The sequence below is a fragment of the Lynx rufus genome, unplaced genomic scaffold (genome assembly GCF_022079265.1).
Source record: "Lynx rufus isolate CCGP_SWC_20201006 ecotype Redwood Valley unplaced genomic scaffold, mLynRuf1.p SCAF_9, whole genome shotgun sequence".
Classification (NCBI taxonomy): domain Eukaryota; kingdom Metazoa; phylum Chordata; class Mammalia; order Carnivora; family Felidae; genus Lynx; species Lynx rufus.
Window position 1 is genome coordinate 100759336 of NW_025814897.1, and position 12563 is coordinate 100771898.

The window sequence follows — 12563 nt, forward strand, 5'->3', positions numbered from 1 at the left end:
ATCCCTACTTTACCATAAAGTCATATTCATTAGCAACAGATATACTTTGGCAAGTTGTGCTTAATCAGATTGGACCACTTTGTATGATTAATTAGCAAGTAATTAATAAAGCCCTAAGATTCTGGCAATATTCACCGTGCTGTTACTGTTCCTTATGTGATTGTTATCAATTTGTACCTGCAAGTAATTGGGTCATTACCTTCTGATTCTACACTCATCTGTTCTGTGTCCTTCATCAAAGGGCCTCATTCAAACGTGAATAAGGAAATCAGAAGGTTAAAACCTCTACAGGTGGACGAATGTTTGAAAGGCCACCCTGCTCTGTGTTCTTGCTAGAAGAAGAAAGTTCTTACTCCTTTCTGTTGACACAGTGGATGGAGTTGGGGGTTAGTGCCAGAGTTTCTTTGTTAAAATCCCAGACCTAGCATCTGTTATTTGCTAACCTTATCTTTGTAAGCATGAGCTTCCCATCAGTAAAATAGGGATAAGACCTAACATGGACTGTTTCTTGGGCAGTAGGCCCTGAACAATTGTTTTTCTTGTATTATTTAACTTAGTCATCATGGCAAGACTCTGAAATAGGTACTTTAAAAAAAACAAAAAAACGTTCTTATTTTAAAATGATGAATAACCCCCCCCCCCCCACTTAACACATGCATACTTGTTCTGTGTTCACATGGAGCTTTCTCATGTATCTTTCTCTTTTATAAGGAATGAATGAACTCATCTTAAAGGCCAAGTTCATTTCAGATGTTTAAAGAAATATTTGGGGAGTAGCCATGATTTGCAAGGACCTCTTAACCTGGATGTTATTTCTTCTTCTGTTTGCAGATCAGGCAGACTCCTATCAGGGATGGCACGCAAGTCCCCTCGGCTCCCATTCCGTCTCATGGTGGACATGATGACCACATTGTCACGGTCCTTTCCTCAGAACCTGGATGTGCTTCAGAACCCTTGCCAACAGTTCACTCCTGGAAGCCATTGCTAAGGGACCCAAGTTGGCAGTTGAGATAAACTATTTTTCTACATGTGGATACCTCCATTCTTCCCCTTTATTGGAACTCTGGCTATTTTAAAGTACTTAATACTACCTTTCTCCTCCCCAATTCTGCCTGACCGCTCACTACCACCTTCAACAAACTTTGACTTTTGTGTGAGTCACAGTGACGCCAGAAACATAGACAATAATTTTTCGTGTGGATGTACCAACTTCTGACTGTTGCATTACTGTCCGCTGGTCCGAGACAAATTTTTCTTTCTCATAATTGCAGATTACACATGCTCCTTCTGGCGGCTTTTAGCTTTTCCTTGGAAATCATGCGAAACCAAAGCTTTGTAACTGAGTTCGTCCTCCTGGGGCTTTCGCAGAATCCCAGTGTTCAGAAAATAGTATTTGTTGCATTCTTGTTCAGCTACATTGCAACTGTCGGGGGCAACTTGCTAATTGTGGTGACCGTCAGCAGCAGCCCAGCACTCCTGGGCTCCCCCATGTACTTCTTCTTGGCTTTCCTGTCCTTCCTCGATGCTTGCTTCTCCACTGTCATTGCCCCAAAGATGATTGTGGACTCCCTCTATGAGAGGAAAACCATCTCCTTTGGAGGCTGCATGACCCAGCTCTTTGCTGAACACTTCTTTGCTGGGGTGGAAGTGATTGTCCTCACAGCCATGGCCTACGACCGCTATGTGGCCATCTGCAAGCCCCTACGCTACACAACCATTATGAACTGGAGGCTCTGTACCATTCTGATGGGTGTAGCCTGGACAGGGGGTTTTCTGCATTCCATGATACAAATTCTCTTTACTTTCCAGCTTCCCTTCTGCGGCCCCAATGTCATTGATCACTTCATGTGTGATTTGTACCCATTATTGGAGCTTGCCTGCACTGACACTCACATCTTTGGCCTTTTGGTGGTCGCCAATAGTGGGTCTATCTGCATTATAATCTTCTCTCTGTTACTCGTCTCCTATGTTGTCATCTTGCTCTCTCTGAGAACCCATAGTCCTGAAGGGCAGCGGAAAGCCCTCTCCACGTGCGGATCTCACATTGCTATTGTGGTCTTGTTCTTTGTCCCTTGTATATTTGTGTATGCACGACCTCCATCTTCTTTCTCTTTTGACAAAATGGTGGCTATATTTTACACCATCCTAACTCCCTTGCTCAATCCTTTGATTTACACTTTCAGGAACAAGGAAATGAAAAATGCCATAAAGAAAATGTGGAACAGAATAATGGTGGTTTGTAGTGACAAATAAAACATTGAAGTTTACAAAATATTGTAAAGAGTAAAAGAGTCAAATTTTCTAGACTAAGCCTTTGTGTGTTTGGGTCTGTTTGATAGGAGCTAATGTAATGCAATAAAAAAACCCAGTAATATGGGGTCAGGAAAAATGTTTTCACACTTAGATCACTTATCGACTCTGATTTGGTAACTCAGTATCTTCATAGTAAAGTAAAAGCGTTGGATATTATGTTTACTTAAAATCTTAAAAAAAAAAAAGATTGAAGGGAGAAATTACCTATCAGACCTGTTGTCACTCATCCCATGCTTTGGTAAGTCTTTGTGAAGGCATGACAAAAATATCTTAAGAGGTTAGAAACTTAACACTATTTCAAATGAAAAGAAGTTTATGCGTAGGGCAATGATTTCAGTGATTGAGGAAGAAAACAGTCATGGGTCGAGTGGAAGAGATCAGCGCATTCTCAGAACCTCAGCCATAGGTGTTCCTGTATCATGGGACTATGTTTTGAAAAATAGCAACTTAGATTTCATAGCCCCACTTCCCTAACCTACTCTTCATCTTTTAACTTTTTTGAGAGAAGTTATTATTTTCTGATATGCTATATAATCTCTTTCTTTCTTGCTTTCTTTCATCAGCCTTCTCCTATTGACGTATTTAACTTATTATTGAAAGAGAAGTTATTTTCTCATATGCTACATAATCTATTTATTTATTTTTCTTTCTTTCTTTATTTAGTCAGCCTTCTCTTATGGATTATAAACTCAAGTGAGGCAGGAAAATTTTCCCCTCTTCGGCTCATAATGTATCATTAGCATCTAGAACAGTCTGAGGTAGGAGTTCAGTAAATATCTGTTGAATAAGTGAATAAATGAGATATCTTCCCATACTCACATTTAAATATATCTTTAACATTAACACACTAAAGTGTCAAATTTGGCAAAGGAGTGTGGTTATTGCTGATATGAGCTCTTAGCTCTTAATTCTTAATTCTTGACATACATAGAGCATTTAAAATAAATTAGCTCTTAATTCTTGACATACATAGAGCATTTAAAATAAATTCTACATTCTAGCAAATTTCCCCATGTTTAAAATCTAAATATAATATCTCAAAATTCAAATAGAAAATAAAGCCATTATTCTCTATCCACTTTCTCATTTTCATTCTCTATCCCTTCTTCTGTTCCCTGCAACAATAAGTCTTGCTCTCAGTGATCTGACTTTTATTCATAAAATATTTATGATCCCAATAAAGTCATCTATTGCCTCAAATTTGCATTTTATTAGTTGGGTTTATCTAGCCAGAGTTTCTGAATTATCCACTGGAAACCTTACCTTAGTAAGATACAAATTTCAATGAGCAGAGTTTAAATAATCCTAAGATGAAGCCAGAGGTGGCTCAAACTAGTAAAAACCTCAGCTAGCATTTGTTCTGTTTCCACAGTTTCCATGATGGAGTGAGCATAGCCAAGTGCATTCAGCAAACCCTGCCATTGTTTTGACAGGACCTGGAATCCAGATCTCATTTAGTCCTTTGGTCTATAAGGAATTTAATGAGTGTTAAGGGTCAGTTCACTTAGAGATCGAAGAAACTTCAAGAGATCATCGACTTGGCTTCTTGGCTTTGACCGCTTCAAAGATCTCCTTGGAAACTGCCCTCTGCAAAAATTTCCCACCAGCACTGGAGAGCTTAATCCTCCTTCAAATGTAAGGAGTTAAAATGGGGCTTTTTGATTGGGAGGTTTAAGGCAGGGGCTCTTTCATTGCTTGCTCTTGTTTTCCAGCCTAAGAAATCTTATGACATTACTGTGCACATCATATGAAAATAAAAAAGTTTAGACTTCTACTTAAGAGATGTGGATTCTAGGCTCATTTCTGTTGCTTCTGTAAACTGTTGCTTCTGTTCTGTAACTTTCATGAGTTATTTCACTTCTCTGGCGCTCAGTTCATGTTTAAGCAGGAGTAATAAAAACACATGAATATTTCTTCTGTGGTTCTGCGAGCCAGGGACTCATTGTTTTCCTATGTTATATATTTTAAGATTTGCAGAAACTTTTTTTTAAAGGTAGGTCTTCATATTACCATTTAATTTATGGGGCAGCGGAGGCTCTAAGACTTTAAGTGACAGACCAAAAACCTTCCTCAGGATTCTTCTAGTCCTTTTCTAATACAACAGGCCAGGTGTTGGGGTGTGATTTTCTCTCAGACGTTTCTGTGAGACACCAGGCCTTGCTGGTTGCCACTAGACCTTTCAGCAAGAGTTCAAAGCATTGTGAAATCTTTTGTAGTGTTCTCCTACCTCTCTTTCTGTCACCACCCTCTGTCATTCCCCTGTCGCCTGAATGGATCACTTCATCCTCACTGAAGGTGCCTAGTGGACAGTGACGTGCCTGGCAGGCAATTCTAGAGCAGAGTGCTGGGTTGCAACATAATTTGCTTTGTGAAACGTATTGTTTTAATGTAATTTATCCCATCTTTAGCAGCTTGTAGCCATTCACAAGCAACTTTCTGTACGTAAGTGGAAGGGCATGAATCTTTAAAAACAAAAAGAAAATACAGAAGACCTATATTCAAAAATTCTTATTCTCATCTCATTCTCTGCATTGACTAAAAAATATAGGTAAGATTAAGAACAGGGGAGAACTGAACACTAATGTTAAAAATAAATAAGTAATGATTACCAGTTGACTTTTCCTAAGAGAACATTGGAAATTAAAGAGGTTGAGAAACTTGCTTAAAATCACATAGCAGATAGCGGTGGGGCCAGGGCTCACGTCTGTCTATCTGGCATATGTATCTATCTGAGCCTTTAAATGACATCAATGACTTTCATGCTTCTAGAAGAGATGAGCTTAAGCAAATCCTATGGAGAAGTGAACAAACTTTCCTAACCTGCAATCATAGTGAGTTGAAGCTAATTAGCCCCAAAGCATACATTTGCCCTTGGACTATCTGAATGAGGTAGCTCATTGGACATCCTTTGGGACTGGGTTAGGAGTAATGGTTTTCCTGGAAGTCTTGAGGCTGAAAGCCTGTCTTAGGCATTTGCAGACTTACGTGGGAATTGTCGTAAATACCTAATAGCATAAGAAGAAAATGCTTACCTCATTTGTATTCTCCAAAAGAAACTCTGGGAAGAGAGGCTGCTTCAGAGGCATTTCTCTCTCAGAATGCAGGGATAAGTTCCTCCATAAAATTTTGAAGGGCTGAATTAAGAAACTTTTCTTTTTCACCACCCCCTCCCTTCCTCCAATATAGACCTTGTTGTTTTTGTCGTAGTGCTTCTGGGGAGGAGCTGTGTCATGTGTGGCCACATGCAGAGTCCCCTTCCTCCATAAACTCTCTCTACCCCATCACCTCTTGTGATAAAAAAAACAAGGATAAGTGTCAATGGAGTATGGTTTGCATGTGATATTCAGGCTTCATATGATTCACTTTCTAGGCAAATGGAAGTTGAAGATACAAGAAAATATACTACATTGCAAGTCATCTATTTCCTCTTAAGCAAAGGGGTAAGTTTTCCAGTCTGTCTGAGATGTTTTCTTCATGTTGCGTCTTCAAGACTGATCTGATATCAATACTCAGCATGTCTTCTAACAAATGATGAAGTTCCTGGACAGTATTTCCACCCATGAAGGGTTGAGGTTGTCCAGGGTTCCTAAGACTTTCCTGGCCTCAGCACAGAGTTATACTGACTTTCAGATAATCTCTGCTTAATGTAGGGGGTGAATAACGATAAACTGCACCATGGCATTGAGGCCAACTTGGCTGAAGTTTCTACTTTGCAGGTCCTCTGATTTGAAAAGTTTTAGGTCAGTGGTGATGTTTCTGGAATGGAGTATAAGATAGGAGTGTCCCTTCTCTACACTTGGGGTTTCAAGAACCTTGTTAACTCTTGCTCATGACCCAAAACTGCACTCTCTGTCTTTTTTTGGGGGGGGGGCAAGTGATAGTGTGGTGGGTCAGGAAGAAAGAAGCTAAACTCTCTGATGAAAACTTGGGTGAAATGACCCTCTCCATCATTTTTTTGCTCACCTCTCCTCTATACATCTTTTGAATCTTATCCCCTGTTTCTTCTTTCTCTGATGTCTGCTCATTGTCACTCTCCTCTCTCCTGTTCTGACTCTTTTCTGTCTTTGCCCTTCGCTATTATTCATTTGGATATCTAATTTTCCTTTTGCCATGAAGTTTACAGAACCTGATTTTGGAGTTGGGAGCAGGAATTAAGGTATCAGTTGGCACCCTTCCCTGATGGCTCAGGATTTATCTTCTCTTGGATGCAATCTACATGGTGATAGGGATTTGATACTTTATATGACCTGGAGGCTGAATGATAGAGAGACTTCCTATCTAGTAGCCTCCCACTCAAGTTCTAGCCTGGTTGTACTCAGTGAAACTTTCTGTATCATACCTGAAACTTTGCACATAGAGTTTTTTGTACATAGGGCAAGTGGCCACACCTACATTGTAGGAAAATGTGCAGGTCAAATAAAATAACAAAAGTGGAATATCGTATGAATGGTAAGATTATAGAACACGAATAATGTATAATCTAAGATTGCCTTGTTCAGTTGTATATAAATATAAATATATATACATTTTAAATATATTTCTTATTTAATTTTTTTAATGTTTATTTATTTTTGAGAGAGAGAGAATGACCAGGGGAGGGGCAGAGAGAGAGAGGGAGTCACAGAATCCAAAGCAGGCTCTGGGCTCTGAGCTGTCAGCACAGAGCCCGATGTGGGGCTTGAACTCACGAACTGTGAGGTGACGACCTGAGCCTAAGTCTGATGCTCAACCAACTGAGCCACCCAGCCGTCCCTATAAATATATATATTTAATAAAGCACATAGTAATATAGGATCTAGGGGTAGAGGTTTATTTATCTGGGAAAACCAAAGGAAGACTTTTGGTACGAATATAATTTGAAACTGGCTAAAATTTCAACAGATAAAAGTAAAACTTAAGAATTAGGAAGAGAACATACTGTGCTCCATTACTGTGATATCCTCCCAGATCAGAGAAAAAGTACAGTCCAGGAGTGTTGGAAATGACTGAATTCCGTGATAGAACTCTAAGTGGTGGTGTTGATCTCACATAATGCATACATCTTGTCAAGTGCTACTTTCTTGTCTTTATGTCCCCAAATTTTCTTTTTGCTTATTTAAAATAAAACAAATAGAACTACATCACCTGGCTTTCACAGTTGTCCATTATCTGCTCCCAAACTTCTTTGTTACAACCTTTTGATTTAACAAGAGTATAGTCTCTATGGAGATAGTCTCTATGTTGACCTGAAGCAATGCATGTTTCTCCCTTTATGATATTTTACTGACTCTTCTCACATAACTGCTCCTTTCTTCTCAGCCAAGGGCCTTTTTGGGTTTTTTTATCCCTTTTTAGGAATCTAATGTTTCAAAACAAAGTACTTATTAATTTACTTACTTTTTTTATAGCTGTCAAGAGATAATTGGACCTGCCAATCAGAGTTTGTAGTTATAACATCTCTGGTTTAACATAATGCACTAATATTATTTTAGCTGGATGGAAAATAAACTTCAAGTTTTTTAGATGCATAACTTTAGTAGGGGTAAAGGGACAATTTGAGTGAGTAATTTTGAGCTATATATTTTACTTAAGGAAAGCCAGTATAAACTTATGGAATACTTGAGTTTCAGAGAACCGTATTGGGAACCAGTTTAACATATTTAAAGCAATTACTTCACATCTTTCTCATTTTTGAAACTTCACTGACCAATCAATTTAGAATCTAAGGATCTTTGTACTTTTGGAATAAAAAGTACAAATGCATTCAGCAATATCGCATAGAATTGTATATAATTCTTATGTAGTTAATTATCTTACCTAGAAGTGTGTTATCCCTCCAACTTTGTTGTAAAGAGGTTGAGGACATATTTATATGCCCTATTACATAGATTGAAGATATGAGTATGTGCTTACTACATATTGGTGACTGGTTTGATGTTGTTATTAATTCATCGAAGGACTGGTGATTTATCAGAAAGAAAGAGGATCTCAAAACTCATTAAATTATAGATCACTTCACATCAATATTGAAAGGTACAGAAATATTGTAAGGCAGAATAAAGACAAATTGTAGTAATTTCCTAAGCTGAAGTAATAGGTAAAATTATGGCCACCATGAACCTGAATTTGGGGAAATAATTTCTTCTTACAGCATAATCTAACCAAGATACCAAAGAGGTAAGGAATAATTGGTACAAACCAGTGTCCAAATCAAGAAATATGTTTTTTTCAAGAAAGAGTCTCCAAGTGTATATGTTTTAAAATCATACAAGGATATTATTTTTCAGTAATTGAGCTGCATATACGTTACATGTACGTATATACCATACACATATGTACGTATTTAATAAACTATTAGTATCTCTAATTGCAAATGAAGAAAAAGCTTCCAGACATTAAAGTGACCTGATCAAGATCATACAGCAAAGTCATTAGTTCTCAGAATTTGGCAGAGGTCACGATCACTTGAGAGATTTTTTTTCCCTCTCAAAATTTCAGTCCACATTGGAAGACCTTCAGTTAATGCTCATGGTGAAAGCGTGGACATCAGCATTAAAAAACAAAAAGTTTCCCAAGTGATGACAATACATACAAAACTGAGAACCATTGATTTATTTGTTGATGGAATTAGAACCACAAGAGTGAAATTCTGAATCAAGTCCACTGCTGTAGCTAAGTCACCATTTCCCCAACTTTCTCTGCAGATGAACAATTTCTCAGCTGTGTTTTTCTACGTTCACTGTGACCATGGAGTCGAATAGCAGTGTGAATGAGTTCGTTCTGTTTGGGTTAACACAGAATGTTGTAAAGGGAAAAGTAGTGTTTGTGGTCTTCTTGTTTCTATACCTCGCAACCCTTTTGGCAAATTCACTTATTGTGATGACCGTCAGCTACAGCCGGACACTTGGGAGCCCCATGTACTTCTTCCTTTCCTACTTATCCTTTGCTGATGCCTGCTTCTCAACAACCACTGCTCCTAGGTTAATAGTAGATTCTGTATCTGAGAAGAAAGTCATCTCCTACAACGAGTGCATGACCCAGGTTTTTGCAGTTCACTTCTTTGGGTGCATGGAGATCTTGGTGCTTATCCTCATGTCCTTTGATCGCTATGTGGCCATTTGTAAGCCCCTGCGATACACTATCATCATGAGCCGGCATGTCTGTGGTACACTGGTGAATCTAGCCTGGGTCGTGTCTTGTATCCATTCTTCTGCACAGATTTTCTTGGCTTTGAAACTACCCTTCTGTGGACCCGATGTTATTGATCATTATTTCTGCGATATGCCACCTTTGTTGAAACTCGCATGCATGGACACCTATGTAATCAATTTACTCATAGTTTTTAACAGTGGGGCTATCTGCATGGTGAGTTTCGTCGTCCTGCTTCTCTCTTATATTTTCATCTTACATTCTCTGAATAACCAGAGTGCAGAAGGAAGAAAGAAAGCCCTCTCTACGTGCACATCCCACATCATCGTTGTCATCTTATTCTTTGTTCCATGTATATTCACATATACTCGCCCTGTAACTACGTTTCCAGTGGATAAGATGGTGGCTGTGTTTTACACTATTGGGACACCCTTGCTCAACCCTCTGATTTATACTCTGAGAAATGCAGAAGTGAAGAATGCAATGAGGAAGTTATGGTGCGGCAAACTCTGACTTGATGCGGGAGAAAGCAGAGGACTCCAATTGCTAATTCTGTAACAACGTAAATAAAATTGGATTAATAGAAAAGAGAAGATGTTTTCATCCTGACGTGGACAATTGAATTCTCTCCCAGTAGAACTTTTGGAGACATAGGCAGAATGACCACAGAGCACCGACCCGAATTATTTTGAGCCAATATCACAGTGTGCCAAAACATCTAGTACAGTGGTATTTATGGGAAGATAAGACCACTCTTCCCTTCTGCTGTCTGCATTGCAGCCTGTAGCCAGATTCTGTTGTATCTATAGCTTTAGCTCCCTCCTTCGTATATTATTCTGGTGTGTTTCTCTTTTCCATGTTTCTGACCTGTGTTGAACAATTGGCCCCTAATTTTGACTGACCTATTTGGTTGGCAAATCGATTCTGACACTATCAGATCTGGATCTTGTCTTTTCTGGCTCAACAGTGAATATCACAAAGTCACTACAAGAAACTGATGATCCCACAGGAGCATACATACCATCTAATTAAGCCTCTATTTGATGCTTGTCTTCTCTTTGTATCATCTTTAAAAATTGGCCCTTTTTGAAACTGTGGTTTATATACACAGTGGAGTACTACGTGGCAATGAGAAAGAACGAAATATGGCCCTTTGTAGCAACGTGGATGGAAGTGGAGAGTGTGATGCTAAGTGAAATAAGCCATACAGAGAAAGACAGATACCATGTTTTCACTTTTATGTGGATCCTGAAAAACTTAACAGAAACCCATGGGGGAGGGGAAGGAAAAAAAAAGAGGTTAGAGTGGGAGAGAGACAAAACATAAGAGACTCTTAAAAACTGAGAACAAACTGTGGGTTGGGGGGTGGGAGGGAGGGGAGGGTGGGTGATGGGTATTGAGGAGGGCACCTTTTGGGATGAGCACTGGGTGTTGTATGGAAACCAATTTGACAATAAACTTCATATATTGAAAAAAAATTGGCCCTTTTTTCCTTTTTTTTTTTTTTTTTTTTGCCTTTTGGACATGTACAACAAGATAGGTCATGACTTTTTTAAAAAAGTTTATTTATTTTTGAGAGAGGGGGCAGAGAGAGAGAGAGTGAGAGACAGAATCCCAAGCAGGCTCCTCACTGTCAGCCTAGAAACTGACGCAGGGCTTGATCTCATGAACAAGATCATGACCTGAGCTGAAATCAAGAGTTTGACGCTTAACTGACTGAGCCACCCAGGCACCCCAAACAGGACAATTCTGTTTACAACAAATATATTCATTGTATTAATCCATAATTACTCTCTATGTACTTTAATATCTTTTTTCTTTGTTCATCATGCTTCTCATTATTTGTTCATATTCTGAGTTTCATATATATTTGTGATATAAATCCATGGGCATTTCCCTAATCATCGGTTGGTGAATTGGTGACAGTTTTATACAATTGTGAGAGTTACATCATGAAAGCCAACACCTCATGGATAAGATCATACATATGAAAAAAACAACTGACAGAGACAACAGAGCTACTGTTATAATATTCCATCCACCAAGAGAAGATGTCCACAGAAGATTCCAACCTGGAAATACAGAACAAAATATGTCAAGGAGGCAATACTTCTCATTATGCAACAGGTGTAGACCTAGTGCAAAGAAGTGTTTCACGGACTAGTGGATAAGATTGCTTGGCTGCTTGGCATGGCACGTACACTTCTGGATTGGGAGAAACGTTTCAGGCTATGGCTTCTTGAATTCCACCTTTATCAAGCAAACTTCGCATGATAATTTGGCTTCCTTGAGAGATTTTCTTCCCTGGTGGGAAAGATATGGACTAGTGACTGGGATAAGCACTTCGGTGTTTTGGTTTATGTTTTTCATGTATCTCATCAGATTTCCATTCTAGTTTCAGGTACTGTTAACTAATGAGTATGGACAACAGGAGCCAGTCCCTGTGGGAGTGGCCAATGAGTCTGTCTCTGAGAGTAAATATAATAGAGAGTAGTTTCCTATAGATCTGATGATTGGCATGTAAAGTGTGGCAGATAAACTCATCTAAAGCAAATCTGAGAGGCTTTGCATGTGCATGCTTCCCTGGGGATAAAGGCGGACCTTCAAACTCTGATAATAAAAGATTGGAAGCTTTATTTATATATTTATATATTTATTTATATATGAATTCATGTGTTCATTTATTTATTCATTTAAGTTTAGTTATTTATTTTGAGAGGAGGAGAGTGGCAAGAGAAAGAGAAAGAAAGAACCCCAAAGCAGGCTCTGCACCATCGACGGAGAGCCCAACGCGGGGCTCGAACTCACAAATCATGAGATCTTGACCTGAACTGAAATCAAGAGTCCACACTTAACTGACCGAGACACCCAGGCACCCGTGGAGGATTTATTGAAAGCTCATCTCCTGTACTGGAAAATCTCTCACAGTACAAATCCTGTAGAGGATTTGTAGGAATTTCTTGGTTGGTAAAAAAAAAGGCATCAACAAGCTACTTTTCCTTGCCTGCTTTGCCACAAATTTAGCTTTGCTATGAATTGCTACAGTTTAGTATGGCTATAGAAACAGAAGGGACGAGAGGAGAGGAGAAAAGAGTAGTAATGGAATTGAGATTATGAAGGAG

General features: G+C 38.9%; 2 protein-coding genes across 2 annotated transcripts; both read left to right on the forward strand.

Annotated features, from left to right (window-relative positions):
- Positions 1–1317: 1317 nt before the first annotated feature.
- On the forward strand, positions 1318–2253 carry LOC124505238 (olfactory receptor 4C15-like). Its single transcript, XM_047071115.1, has one exon. It carries the CDS (start codon positions 1318–1320, stop codon positions 2251–2253), a length of 936 nt encoding a protein of 311 aa, XP_046927071.1.
- A 6786-nt stretch (positions 2254–9039) lies between these two features.
- Positions 9040–9954, forward strand: LOC124505778 (olfactory receptor 4C11-like). Its single transcript, XM_047071813.1, has one exon. It carries the CDS (start codon positions 9040–9042, stop codon positions 9952–9954), a length of 915 nt encoding a protein of 304 aa, XP_046927769.1.
- Positions 9955–12563: the final 2609 nt, after the last annotated feature.

What these genes read in the sequence shown, in the direction of transcription:
- LOC124505238 (XM_047071115.1), top strand. Translation starts at nt 1,318, where the DNA reads ATGCGAAACCAAAGCTTTGTAACTGAGTTCGTCCTCCTGGGGCTTTCG.
- LOC124505778 (XM_047071813.1), top strand. Translation starts at nt 9,040, where the DNA reads ATGGAGTCGAATAGCAGTGTGAATGAGTTCGTTCTGTTTGGGTTAACA.